The following is a 12,290-nucleotide window of genomic DNA, read 5'->3' as shown; positions in this document are numbered from 1 at the left end:
GAAATGGAAACTGCATGTCTAAGCGGTCATTGTCACTTGAAGAGTTGTTTAAACTAGACAGAAAATTTACGCAAAAATTCTTTGCTAACGAATAGAAACCCGAGACTGGCTTCGGAAGTTTCTGCTGAGATTCTCACGTTCGAGTTCTTCTTCATTGGTGTTTTCATCAGAATTATAAACTAGAAAACACCGAGCAAGGCGGAGAAAACGTCAAAACTCATCACAAGCACCAGAAAATATTAATAGATTAGTTCACTCGTCATTCCTTGTTGAGTTTATTATAAACCCCATCCACATGAAATATAAAGGCTGTTAGACAAATTCGTCTTTCTTTCTTTGGTATTAACGTGATCGATTAGCTGTAGATGTTGAAACTACTTACAGAAACTGTGTGGCAAAAGGAATTACTCTAGATACCTCGTGACAATACTTTGTCTAATCTGCACCTCCCATTTCATGTGGTGACTGTTGTATTGAGATTGAAAAAGGTGCCACTTGACAAAGCAATAAATCATGGACAGGTTTCCACTTCTTTTTCTTCTCATTTCCCCCCTAGTTTTTGTAACTAAAGGAAAGACGATCAATCCTTTTCAAAAAAACTCCAATGAAATCAAAAGAAGAGTCGTTTTTGGTGAACACGTTTTCCGAAAGGAAGATAATCTCAAAAGACATGAGGTGAGGCCCATTGAAGCCGGCTACAACCATCAACACTCCCGCGAAAATAGCAGGTCAGCCAGTCGTAAGCGAATGAGACGTTGCTTCTGTGGGCTTTCACTGAGTGCCAGTTGCCCAAATGGATACCTAGAGACGCATATTCAGTGGAATGACCTTCCAGCCGGTCCGCTAGTGTCTCCTCACTTTCCAGCAGCGGGACCTCCATACGATGTTGGAGATGAATGGGCTTGGGTACAGGACAAGTATGATGGCGACTTACAGCAAAATGAATATGGTTGGACCTGGAAGGAAAGGTTCAATGGCAATAATCAGGAGGAGCCTCAGCTAGGTGGATATCCGTGCGGCCAGCAAGGATGGTGTTGTAAGTTGAATTGGCAAATGTTGTAAGTTAAATTAACAAACTGCCTAATTGTAAGTTAAATTAGTTCAAACACAAGAACAACATAACGATCAAATTTCTTTATTTTGTACTGCCACTGTGCACTCCAGTTCATCAGGTACAAGTGTTTTGCTGTGAGGTCGCCCGGGCCAAATGTTGACAAATGTTCAGTTCAGTTTGGCCTGGGTTCTTTGGAACGTCCAGCGTCTCTATGGACGTTTTCGAGTCAAGATGGAACATGAATTACACTGTTGATGTCCACAATACATTCAATAGACGGAAAATGGTTATTATGAAACGCATTGCATTTTATTTTCTTCTTTTTAGTAAAATTATGTACACAAATAGTGCCATCTAAGCGTATATTAAACATGGGGGCTGAAAGATGGCAATAGTGACAAACAACAAAGCCAAATACGTAGGCTCTCCTAACCTCTCAAAAGTACTCAAAAAACAAAGAAACAGTGACCGTATACTCCAAAATATCGCCTGCAAGTGACAAATTGTTTGTTTTACAGGTTGTGGAGAGGCAGGAAAACAAAACGACGAAGCATCTAACGCTGAACGTGTAAAACCAAACAAAGGTGTTCAGCAACCCAAACAAAAAGACAATGACCGCATTATCATAAACATTGCCAGAAAAGAGTTCAAAAAGCGCTCTTGGTAATGACCTGTTTATCACAAATCGGTCTGGTTTTGGCAGATTAATAATTTTAACAAAAACAAGCCAGCAAGTGGTAAAAATCTTGGCTATTTTTAGCGTTTTATTTAGGTGTGTAACCGGGTGTAATGCATAAACCTAGCAAACATCAATCACTTGTGTGCGAGGCATTTGGACAGTAAATTCTTCATTCGATTATTTTTCTTCGTCTAGATTTTGTCTTGTAATTTAGATCAGTGCTTTTAAGTTGAATAATTACCGCATGTCATAATGGGCGTGATCAAACGCTTTCCACGAGGATAGCAATAGTAGTACCACAAGCAAGGTATTGTTCAGTTCAGGTCAAAAAAATTGACTGAACTTCTTATAGAGTCTTTATGTCATTCCGACATAAAAAAATGGAAAATAAAATTATTTTCTTTAAAAAACATAAAGAAACAATCTCTGAAAAAGAATACATTCTTAAAAAAGAGTAGGTAAATTTAATGTATTTCTATTAAATGAGTTAGGAAGAAACGTCACGAGGTCTTGAAATGTTAATGAGGGGATGGGTGATTGTCAAAACATTCCTTTGATGTTTATAAGTTTACAAATCTGACCTCAAAGACATCTAGGTAAGACTTTCAGCGACAAGGCAACTTAAAACTTCGCTCCGTCAAGTCATTCGAGAGTATGGCGTGTTCGTTGCTTTTCTATTTAAAAGTTTTTAGTCTGTGCTTCGTTGGCGTGACAGTCGCCCTTGAACAAACAGAGAGCACTCTAAAGAGGAGTCGAAGAGAAGCACTTGACATTAATCAAAACGTACAGGCAGTTAACTCAGGAAAAGACAAGGAACCGGCGGACGGAACTAAGATCAACGACAGCAGGAGGAATCAACGACCAAAGAATGTGAAGAAGTTCCAAAATAAAAGAAGATGCTTTCTGGGTTCTCCGTATGACTGTCCAGTGGGATTCGAAGACAGTCTTTTAGACTGGCCACGTCCCTGGGGATGGGGACCAGGTCCATTGTACCCGGAATACGGGCCGGATTTATATCGAGGTGGTTGGGGAGGACATGGAGGTCCTTTTGGATGTAATCAGTTTGGAAGTGGAGGGCCATGGAGAGTGCCCGGATGTTCTCGTGGCTGTGGTAACCATGGCTGGTGCTGTAAGTCATTCATTACCATATAAAATTCAACTCAGCGATTAAAGTTCATCTTCACTCTTCTCAAGCAGTGGATATTTTTGTCGCAAGATCGCACAAAAATGATAAATCATATTGCTTACGCTGATCTTAGTAAGATTTTGTCTAACACGTGTTTTGCTATTTACCCGATACGATTTCCTTTAAATAAGTTAAATTAAATTGAAATATCGTATCAACAGACAAAGATAGCTTGGTTTATTAAATTATTCTCTTTCGTCTCCATAAACAATTAAGCAATTTTCTTTAGAGCAGGATAATCCTCTATTTGGTGCACTATTACGGTTACCTTCCGTGCTGAGAGATCGGCTGAGCTTAACTAGCGTCAATTTGTAATAAGATGAGTGGTGAGTTATTGCGTATTACCTTCTGTACGTAATTCTTTATTCTAAAATTATCGACGTTCATTTAGGTTGTGGTCAAGAAGGTGGAGGCGGAGGAGGTGGCGCCAGTGACTATGCTCAGTTCAATGATGCTCCCCCATCCCAACCGACACCAAACAAGGCCGGAAGCCCACCATTACTCCATCCTTTTATGGGAAAACAAGCTAATTCCAAAGGTCCAGGTGAAATAAATCAAGGAAAGAACATCAATGTTCAACGTGGAAGAAAGCGCCAGGACATCACGTACGGTGCTGCACCTGATGTAGTGCAGGCACCCCCTGTTTACGACGACCCTTATCAGTCCACATATGGTAACTGGCAAGTCCCCCAGCAAACATCACCGGTTGACCAAGTCGTGGGAGGTCTATTCTTTTGGAATATGAACGGAAAAAATATGCCAGCTAAGAAACAGAAACGAAAACATTGATGGTTTGTTGCACCCTGGAAAACGTTCTCTTTGTTAATTGCCGATACATGTCCACAGACGCTTCAAAGTCGAAATGTTCCATAGAAGATAGACTATCGCGCGTAGTAGAAAGGTTAAGTTTAATTTATCGCTCTAAGAACAGACTCAATCAATTTGATATTTCGCGGTTGTAAGGCTCCACCGTTACATCCATAGTCAAGTTTCTTGCTTCATAGTGTTCTGGGACTGTGGGAACCCTGTCGCGCCGATGTAGATGAAGATTGCATCGAAACCTGTACTTTTGCCTTACCACCCATATTTGTATTTTATCTTATCGCCCGTATCTTGTAAACGTTGCGGGTTGCTATTGTAAATGATATAAAATTTGTAGAATAAGTAAAAATAGCTTACAGAAAAGTGCTATAAATGCAAGCTAGGAGGAAACAATCAATAAAATATCAATCAGATCAATAGAAGACTTAAATATATCTACTTTAACTTACTCACACTCCATTGCTGTCCCTCACTCCCTTAGTCGTTCTTTTTTTCTGGTGGATTTACACATGCTAAAAAATCGAAGGGGGTGGGAGGGATGAGATAAATCATTTAAACCTTTTAGAAGGAAGGATGATAGCTGCTTTCTTGCTAGATTTTATGGCAAATCTGCAAAAGAGAGGCGACGCGGTTCCGTCGGACGGGGCTTTCTTCTCTTTCAGTTGCTATAAATCTTGTAGCATTCGATAAAAAAGTGAACGGCGTACGCACGGTCCATCCGGCTTCCGATGTTTAGTAAACAAAAATTTGTTTTCCATCAAACTGCAACTCTGAGTACTCCACACATTAGCAACAGACAGTGAAACCTCGATTTAACCAACCGGAAATAAAACGACGTCCTTGCTATAACGAACGATGTTCTTCGCCCCAAGTAATTAAGAAATATATGGAAAAGAACCTCGATACAACGAAACGTCGTTATAGCCCTGGCCATTCATTATATCGAAGTTCCCCGTGTATCTCAAAGATGATACTAACTGTCCTTCCTTCTGAGCATTCGTAAGGATATCCCTGCTAACATCATCTCTTCTTCGAAAATCGCATCTTGGAAAACTATCGACGGTATATATTCTTATCAATAGGGAACTCTTTTGTTATGTTCCGGTTAGGAAAATCATCCTCGCTAAAAGGCGCATCGGTAAAGTATCTTCAATAACTTTTTAAAGACGTTTGGATCGTCACACGTTTTTATCAAATTTCTTGAATATCTCTGGTATTGATAACTGCAATATTTTTCTTGATGTTTATCAAAGATGCCATGGAAACAAAAAAGACCTAAAAGTTCTCCCTAATATTGGCTTCATTCTGGAACACTCACTTAAAACAAACTTGGGTCATGACTTTTTCGTCCCTTAGGTGATGGCCATACGTACAAGTCAACAGAAAGCTTTTTTTGTGCTCAGTTAATACATGGGTGGCTTAATGATTGGCCCACTGGACGCCGGGTTCGATTCCTGGCTAAGGTTATTGTGTTGAGTCCGTGGGAAGGACACCCTACTCTTACAGGTTTTATCTCCACCCAGAGGGATAAATGGACAAATACTGGGGAGTAACGTGAAATGGACATGGAGTGGAGTAGCATACTCCAAGCCGCTTCAAACCACAGGAACCGAAGTTTCGCGCCGAGAACTTTGAGGCAGCTGGGCTCAAGAGACTTTATCTTACAACCAAAGTTTAAATAAATCGGTAAAACAGGTCAAGAAGCGCGGAATTAAAAAGGACAGTCTTGAAACTTTTTGTACCGAAAGCTGTTTCAAGGATTATAAGCAACTGCTGCACTGAGGTCGTGTGGCAGTTATTTTTGGAATCTGGACCTTTAAACCAGGAGTCAAGTAATGCGGGCTGGAATCCCAGGGGGTGGGGGAGGGGAAGGAAGATATTCACACCATAAGAAATTTTCATGGGTTTAATTTATGGGAAAACGCGTGGTTGGTCCGCGCGATCACTTACTCTCCGCCATCTTGTATGGGTACCAATGACTAATAAGTGCTCGTCTCGGATTCATAACATTTGAAAAAAAAAACCTCACTGGTGCCCGCCTCAACTACGCTGTAGAGTAGCTACAAATTCTTTAATGAAAAGCTTGTAAATGACGGCAACAGTTCAGCAGTTTGAAATTTATTGGTGGAAGGACTTTGACGCAAAACTGCGGATAATTAGGGAAAAACATTGAATTATGGTGAGAAAGTTTAGGACCGAACATAAAGTAATTTAATATTACCGTGCTTCTATTCTATCAGTTTCGCTCATTAACCGCTTTTTAGGGTTTCTTTCAATTCAATATACACTGAATTCAGAATGTTAGAAATAAGCAAAACTCTTCACTTGGTGAATATCTTCCAGAGGTTTTCTAGCTATCGACTAGAAACCGAAGAAGTTATTACCCACACTAGACGGGTGCGTGCGGAATAACAATGAAGCCACCTAAAATGTTCAATAAAAGGGGCGTAACTGTTTATGTGAGACATTAAAGAACAGACAACATCCCAAAGGATTTTTGTCTCAATAGACTTCCGAAGATAGGTGGTGAAATGGAATAAACGCAGCGAAAACGGCAGTTCCTTCATTCAGTTTCACTCGTTTTGTTTGTCATAGTTGCTGTATCGCTGATCAAATCTCGTTGTTCTAGTTATTTGTGAAAATGATGTCATATATTTTCCTAGAAGAGTATCCTAACATTATGTAATGGTCAGAGGTCCCGATGACACGACAAAGAGCTCACAAAACGTCAGGGTAATCATGAACTCTGCCAAGCTTTTGCTCACGATTTGTTTCTATGTCGTGATCTTTGAAACGGATGCTTTGCAAAGATTCCATCGGAAACCCTATAACTGGTATAACGCTATAGATGAGCTGAGTGACGCCATAAGAATCCATCATCGAAACAAAGCTCGCAAATTTGATATGTCTGGCCTTCGAAACTGTCACATTAAGCGGAAACTTACGGGCCTCGCCAATAAAGCACACGTGACTCCAGGACCTCGTCGTTTTTCAAAGCGGTGTTTCCCTGACGGTTACGGAATTCCCCCCATAACTTCCCTGCCATGGTGGCCTTCGCCTTTTGACCCTCAGTGGCCAGAATACGGTTTGGGAATGGACGGATACGGCTATTCTATCCCAGGTCCATATGGCTGGAATGGATGTGAAACCTGCAATCAACCTTTTCCATGCTTTCCTAGTCCATGGGGGATTTGGTGTAGTGAGTATTGTTTGAAGAGCCCTTCTATATAATAGAGCTGTTCTCACTTGAGTGTCGAATGTTATTCACATTTGCTTTGGTTTTGCATTATTTCGCTACTTGATTGGCTTAAAAAACTAGTCCTAGTTTGTCAGCCAACCAGAAGAACGAAATTCAATCGTGCGCTTACTGCGTTTCGCGTCGGCTACATGAGTTAGGGTTAGTGTTTCAGTGCTTTGAGTTTCGATTGGTTCATTGGATTGTCCGTGTCATTAGCGACTGCCTTTGGTTTGCTTTTAAGACAATCAGTTGACAACTACTCCAATCTAGCTTTATTAAATCAGATATTACCTTCGTATGCATTTATTCAATTGCTTTCGGTGTAAAGAGAAGTCTGCTTCCAAAGAAAGCGAGAACAGCCTCTGCTGTTTATTAATTGATTTATCCATCTGTCTTTAGTTGACAAATTTAATCCTAGGAAATTTGCATACTAAATTTGATTAAATCTTTCTACTATTCCGCTATTCTGGTGACTAATTTACACGACCACTACTGGCCATCACCAACATCACTATAGTTCATCTTTAATTAATCATAGAAAAACCAACTAATGTTCTACTTTTAACTAATTAAAAAAGGTTGCGGTGGAGAGGGCAAAGAAGAATCAGGTGCCCCGGGACCCACGCCTTCTGGAGAAAGTCAGAAACCAACAGAAGGACCGGCATCTCAGACTACAACGGGCATCAGTCAACCACCATCTACGCAACCCACTTCTTCTGCCACCACATCACAAGCACCAACAACGTCCAAGAATTCAGAAGCAACCAGCCCAACTAGCGGGGGTCAGCCTAGTACTGGAAAACAAACCAGTCCAACGGTTAAGGCTACAGGTGGTACCGCCCAAGCGCCATACACACAGCCCACTTCACCGGCAGGGTCAACCAGCCCCACAAGTGCCAGTGGTAGGCAGTCTACCGTCCGCACACTAGCAACCGCCATAGATGATGCACGCAAAACAGCGGCAAAGCTACCCGCCCATAAACCAACGTCCCGTTATGATGATTTCCGCAAATACAAAATGAGGCTCTCGAAGCAAGGTTTGCGACGGAAGGGGAATAAGAATGGAGTTGTAATGGTAATGTAATTTTTGTGATCTCAGAGCTTCAAATCCAAAGCTAGTAGAGTTCATTACTTAAAAAAAATAATTATTCGCCAAAGATCAAGTACACGTTGTTAAGCTGTTCTTTTAAAACTTAAAGGAAGTCTGCAATTCTGCAATGTGGATTCCGTGTGACCGAAAAGTAACTGTGGGAAGCTCTTTTATCTTTAGCTGGAACTGTCGGACAAGATTAGAGTAGATCATGTTGGCCATGAAAAAAGTATAGCCAAAAACTCAGCTCAAAACCTAAGAGGGTGGGGATCTCAGCAAAACTTTGCACAGGCTCCACCCCGAGACCCAAACCTTAATCCTTTAATATACCGTTTTCGGCAGAAGAAGTAACTCTTTCATACACCTTCAGCAGATAAACTGAATCTCTTTTGCAAACTTTTTAATGGAGTAACCTAGGAATATTAAGATTAGTAGGCGTTTACTGCTTCTGGTCGATATATTTTCAAAGGCCCTTTTAGATTGTTAAATAATAGTTACTTGACGTTAACTCCTGAAATCCTTTCACTTTATAAACCTTTACATTACCATTAACCTTTTGGACGTCTAGATAACAAGGGGCTGCACACTTTATGACGTCTTTGGTGGTACCATTCAACGCAGTAACTCTTTTTAGTAACTCTAGGACGTGTTTTGTTGTTGGGATTAAGCTCAATAAAACTTAGAAAAATAATGTTAAAAGAATGCTTGAATAGTTAAATGACTCAATATATTGTAAGCAAACGGCTCTAAGCAAGTCACTCTCCGGAAAAACCCAGTACTGATAAACGGATCCCGAAAATATATCACGGAGAGAAAACCGAATAGGAAAGTGTTGGAACAATTTGACCGCTATTCACGAATAATTCTGCACCTCTAATTAACTACTAGAATGTTAGAAATAATACAATGTGTTAAAATTCCAGTCAAGCACATCTGAAAGGCCTGACAAATCATGTTACACCTGAAACCTAGGCTCGATTTAGGCTGTGTGCTCGTACAAGTTTCAAGTTATAAATTATTCAATATAAAATAACAGCAAGAAAACAGCAACGGTTGACCACCAAAGTTTTTCTGCATCTGCTTATTTGATTTTGATTCTGCTCGTTGTGTTATTTTACTTCAAAAACATAAATTAATCTCTACGCAATTCAGTGACATGATGTTATTTGAATTCGTGCTTTAGATTCTGAATGAAGTACAAAAAAAACTGACGCTCCAGCGTTTGCTTTACCTTCAAAAGTATCTAATAAACTCAGATATCACCTGTGGAAAATACTTCACTTGAGGAGATGTCCCCAGCTATGACACAATAAACTGTTCAGTGGTCGTTATTCAATGTCATCATTATATTTAAGCAAATGAGCTAAATGTATTTGCGATGCCAAGAGAATCAGATTTTATCTTTACGACGCCTGCACCAGAACGGACTTTGTGAATTCCGTTAGCTTTCCCTTTTCTTTTAGAGTAAGAGGAGGCAATTTCATCCAGGTCAAATCCTTGCTCTTCTGACGTAAAGTCTCTAAATATTGCATTTTCATCTTTTTCCGGTTCACGAGAGCTCCAATGGTTGTTAACGTTTCTTTGCCTCTTCTCCACGGTAGACCAGAAGTGATCTGTGTTAAATTCACTCTTGTATTCAGGGTAATTGGTTTCTTCGTCCTCTTTTTCCGTTGGATTGAAATTCAAAACTTGGTCTACTCCTATTCCGAGATTTGTTCCTTGTATGCGTTCCTCAGCTCCTGTTTGCTTTATTGCGCCTGATTTTAACGTTTCCTTTGCATCTTCCGAGTCACCGACCATTTTTCGGTCCTGTTCTTGGATCCCATTATACTCCTTATGATTCTTTATCTTGTTTTTGCTGTGCGTGAAGTCTTCGTGGAGTTTTTCTGGTCGGTCTAGAAGTTCAACGTCAGAGCTTAGATCATTATAATCTCTAAAAGGTGGTCTGGAACTGAAAGGATGATTGGAATGGGTAAACTGCACATCCCCAAACTGATATTCAGGATAGTGATGAATATTTCTCATATCAGACGGATTCATATACCAAGGAGCCTTCCGTCTCAAGAAATGGGGGAAGTACCCTTGAAATCGCCAGTAAGAGGGATGAGAATACGTCATGGTATGAGGCATATAATGTGGAAAGTAATGAGGATGAGGATGCATGTGAAACGGATGAATGGGTCTGTGCATGTAAGGTACCCATGGTCGGTGGTGAATTGGTTGACCCACAATAACCTCTTGTTGTTCTGGTTCTGTAGTCTTGGGTTCATCACTCAGCTTTAACTCCAAGTCTATCTTTGGCCCTTCCTTGCTAGAATCCTTCCCGGTCTCCTTCGGTTTTGAGTGTTTGTGTTTGTGTCTGTCTTTGGAGGGTTTTGGACGCTTTTTCACAGAAACTGCCGCTGGGTGTGCTGCTGGTAAGCTTGTGATGTCAAACCGCTTGGCAGCGGTGATTCCTTCGCTAGGTTGGTGTGCTTCGCTGCAGCTTGACGTTGAGCCTATCACAATCAAGTACATTTAGTGTCATGTGAACGTCAAGAATTAATTTAATTTACAACTTCTCACAACTAAGAAATTACATTGTACTATTATATATGTTCAAGTCTGTTTGTTGTTATGGGGAATTCTGTTCCTGTATTTTACGCTAATTTGGAATTGCTCACGATAAAAGAAAACATTTCGTATCTATGCGATTGTCAGTTTCTTTGCGTAGGTCCTCTCTACTGTGCAAATGTCATGCACTGTGATTATAAAATGAAGTAATTTGTCGACAAGGGTAAAGGAGACACAAAGAGTAACTTACAGCAAACAGTCGAAATAGGAAATCCAATTCCAGAGGCACAACCAAATCCTCCACAGCATGTTGCCTTCATGGGACCACACGGTCCCCCAAGAAACACAACTCCCTGTCTAAAAGGACAGTTAGAGAAACACGATAAGCTGGAAGGGTAACGTCGGTTTTGGAACCCATGGTTGGTAGATGGACCGCTATTAGTGTTTTCCTCATTTTTCGTAATATTCAATGCCTCTAGAAGGGCGCTTGGACCAACCTGGCGATTTTTGGCCAGGCCTATGTTAAAAAGCACAAGGAAAAGATAGAAAACAACTTGCGGTTCAAGTTGTAAAAACCTCATCACAATTTACAAGCACAAGAATTTTGCTTTATATGATAAGATAAAAAAGATACTGCGTTTCAGGTACCTCTATAATTTGGGTAGTTAATATTGATCAGTGAGATCACACGGTTTATGTGGTAATAATTGCTCATTTACATGACAAAAATTACAGGCCTCCCGTCAACATTGTTCTTGACATAAAAATCGTCAACTTCCTCAAAACCATTATCAGCATACTTTTAGATAGCCCTTTTGAAAATTCTTTTTTCTACTCGTTAATATTATGAAATGAAATTTGGTTCACAAAATGCATTTGTAAATAGGTTTGAAATGTTTTAAAATTGACGCTGTTCAAACCATTTGCCTGGCTCCTCCCACAAAGCTGGTACATGGTGACAGGCGTTCGTCTGCTTGCTCAGCTGCGCTTTGTGTGCACCCACCTACATTTACTAGCATTGCCAAGATTATTAAATATATTTTAGCTAGTCAAGGGAATAAAAGCCTAGTAAATAAAGAGATAAATTGGACATCACACGGGGAGACTATTCATCCATTGTTTCTAGAAATAACTGGAATTCAGAAGTGTTTTTTTTTTTCTGGAGGGGATGAAAATCGAAGACCTCGGACAAAAATCCTCAGAACAAAAAACTCATAACCACCAACAACAAACCAACAAAAATAGGTCCGCAATGCGTACTTGTGTGGGCTTAGATTTACTTTTATTTCATTCAAATTAACTTGTGCATGTCTTGTCAAGAAGGGGTGTTGAATGGTCCTTCAAAAACTCTGGGTCTCGCAAAATTTTAGTCGAATTTCACGGGTCTCGCAGTGTCCTTTTTTTTAGCGGTTATGTGCGTCTCGCAGTCTCGATTTTTATAAGAAGCTCTCTCGGAGTCTCGACTTTTTGCAAGGTTAAGGATTTGGAAAACAGTTATTTTGTGCTAGGATATCCTAACGTAGTATGTTGTAGTCGAATTTCCAGTTTCAGCATGTTCGCAAAGGCTGGCTAAAACGCTAAAAGGGGAATCAAGAAGCCGCAAACAACCCACGATAGCTCGTGATGAAACCCACGAAGTCGAAGAACTTATCTGTTGTTCCCTGTGGA

At 40.3% G+C, this 12,290-nt stretch overlaps 4 protein-coding genes across 4 annotated transcripts; 3 read left to right on the top strand and 1 right to left on the bottom strand.

The window, feature by feature from the left end:
• Nucleotides 1-209: 209 nt before the first annotated feature.
• Nucleotides 210-2,156, top strand: LOC149118475 (uncharacterized). The gene is made up of 2 exons (XM_089274435.1): nucleotides 210-1,036; nucleotides 1,573-2,156. Exons 1-2 carry the CDS (start codon nucleotides 514-516, stop codon nucleotides 1,719-1,721), a joined length of 672 nt encoding a protein of 223 aa, XP_089130561.1. The 5' UTR covers nucleotides 210-513; the 3' UTR covers nucleotides 1,722-2,156.
• A 100-nt stretch (nucleotides 2,157-2,256) lies between these two features.
• On the top strand, nucleotides 2,257-4,163 carry LOC110054528 (uncharacterized). The gene is made up of 2 exons (XM_020760859.2): nucleotides 2,257-2,862; nucleotides 3,311-4,163. The coding sequence occupies exons 1-2, from the start codon at nucleotides 2,388-2,390 to the stop codon at nucleotides 3,706-3,708; spliced, it is 873 nt and encodes a 290-aa protein (XP_020616518.2). The 5' UTR covers nucleotides 2,257-2,387; the 3' UTR covers nucleotides 3,709-4,163.
• A 2,263-nt stretch (nucleotides 4,164-6,426) lies between these two features.
• LOC110054538 (uncharacterized) lies at nucleotides 6,427-8,771 on the top strand. Its single transcript, XM_020760871.2, has 2 exons — nucleotides 6,427-6,940; nucleotides 7,558-8,771. Exons 1-2 carry the CDS (start codon nucleotides 6,427-6,429, stop codon nucleotides 8,061-8,063), a joined length of 1,020 nt encoding a protein of 339 aa, XP_020616530.2. The 3' UTR covers nucleotides 8,064-8,771.
• LOC110054537 (uncharacterized) lies at nucleotides 8,453-11,283 on the bottom strand. The gene is made up of 2 exons (XM_020760869.2): nucleotides 10,873-11,283; nucleotides 8,453-10,567 (listed from the first exon to the last, which is right to left on the bottom strand). The coding sequence occupies exons 1-2, from the start codon at nucleotides 11,201-11,203 to the stop codon at nucleotides 9,420-9,422; spliced, it is 1,479 nt and encodes a 492-aa protein (XP_020616528.2). The 5' UTR covers nucleotides 11,204-11,283; the 3' UTR covers nucleotides 8,453-9,419.
• Between the last annotated feature and the right edge of the window lie 1,007 nt (nucleotides 11,284-12,290).

This window comes from Orbicella faveolata, unplaced genomic scaffold (genome assembly GCF_042242905.1).
Source record: "Orbicella faveolata isolate gen_17 unplaced genomic scaffold, um_ofav_v1 contig_1, whole genome shotgun sequence".
NCBI lineage: Eukaryota > Metazoa > Cnidaria > Anthozoa > Scleractinia > Merulinidae > Orbicella > Orbicella faveolata.
The sequence above is the reverse complement of the archived record's forward strand: the minus strand, read 5'-3'. Positions and strand labels throughout refer to the sequence as shown.

What these genes read in the sequence shown, in the direction of transcription:
- LOC149118475 (XM_089274435.1), top strand. Translation starts at nt 514, where the DNA reads ATGGACAGGTTTCCACTTCTTTTTCTTCTCATTTCCCCCCTAGTTTTT. An exon ending in CGGCCAGCAAGGATGGTGTT is followed by an intron (nt 1,037 to 1,572) that starts GTAAGTTGAATT and finishes TTTGTTTTACAG; the next exon opens with GTTGTGGAGAGGCAGGAAAA.
- LOC110054528 (XM_020760859.2), top strand. Translation starts at nt 2,388, where the DNA reads ATGGCGTGTTCGTTGCTTTTCTATTTAAAAGTTTTTAGTCTGTGCTTC. An exon ending in TGGTAACCATGGCTGGTGCT is followed by an intron (nt 2,863 to 3,310) that starts GTAAGTCATTCA and finishes ACGTTCATTTAG; the next exon opens with GTTGTGGTCAAGAAGGTGGA.
- LOC110054538 (XM_020760871.2), top strand. Translation starts at nt 6,427, where the DNA reads ATGGTCAGAGGTCCCGATGACACGACAAAGAGCTCACAAAACGTCAGG. An exon ending in TCCATGGGGGATTTGGTGTA is followed by an intron (nt 6,941 to 7,557) that starts GTGAGTATTGTT and finishes TAATTAAAAAAG; the next exon opens with GTTGCGGTGGAGAGGGCAAA.
- LOC110054537 (XM_020760869.2), bottom strand. Translation starts at nt 11,203, where the DNA reads ATGAGGTTTTTACAACTTGAACCGCAAGTTGTTTTCTATCTTTTCCTT. An exon ending in TCCTATTTCGACTGTTTGCT is followed by an intron (nt 10,568 to 10,872) that starts GTAAGTTACTCT and finishes TGATTGTGATAG; the next exon opens with GCTCAACGTCAAGCTGCAGC.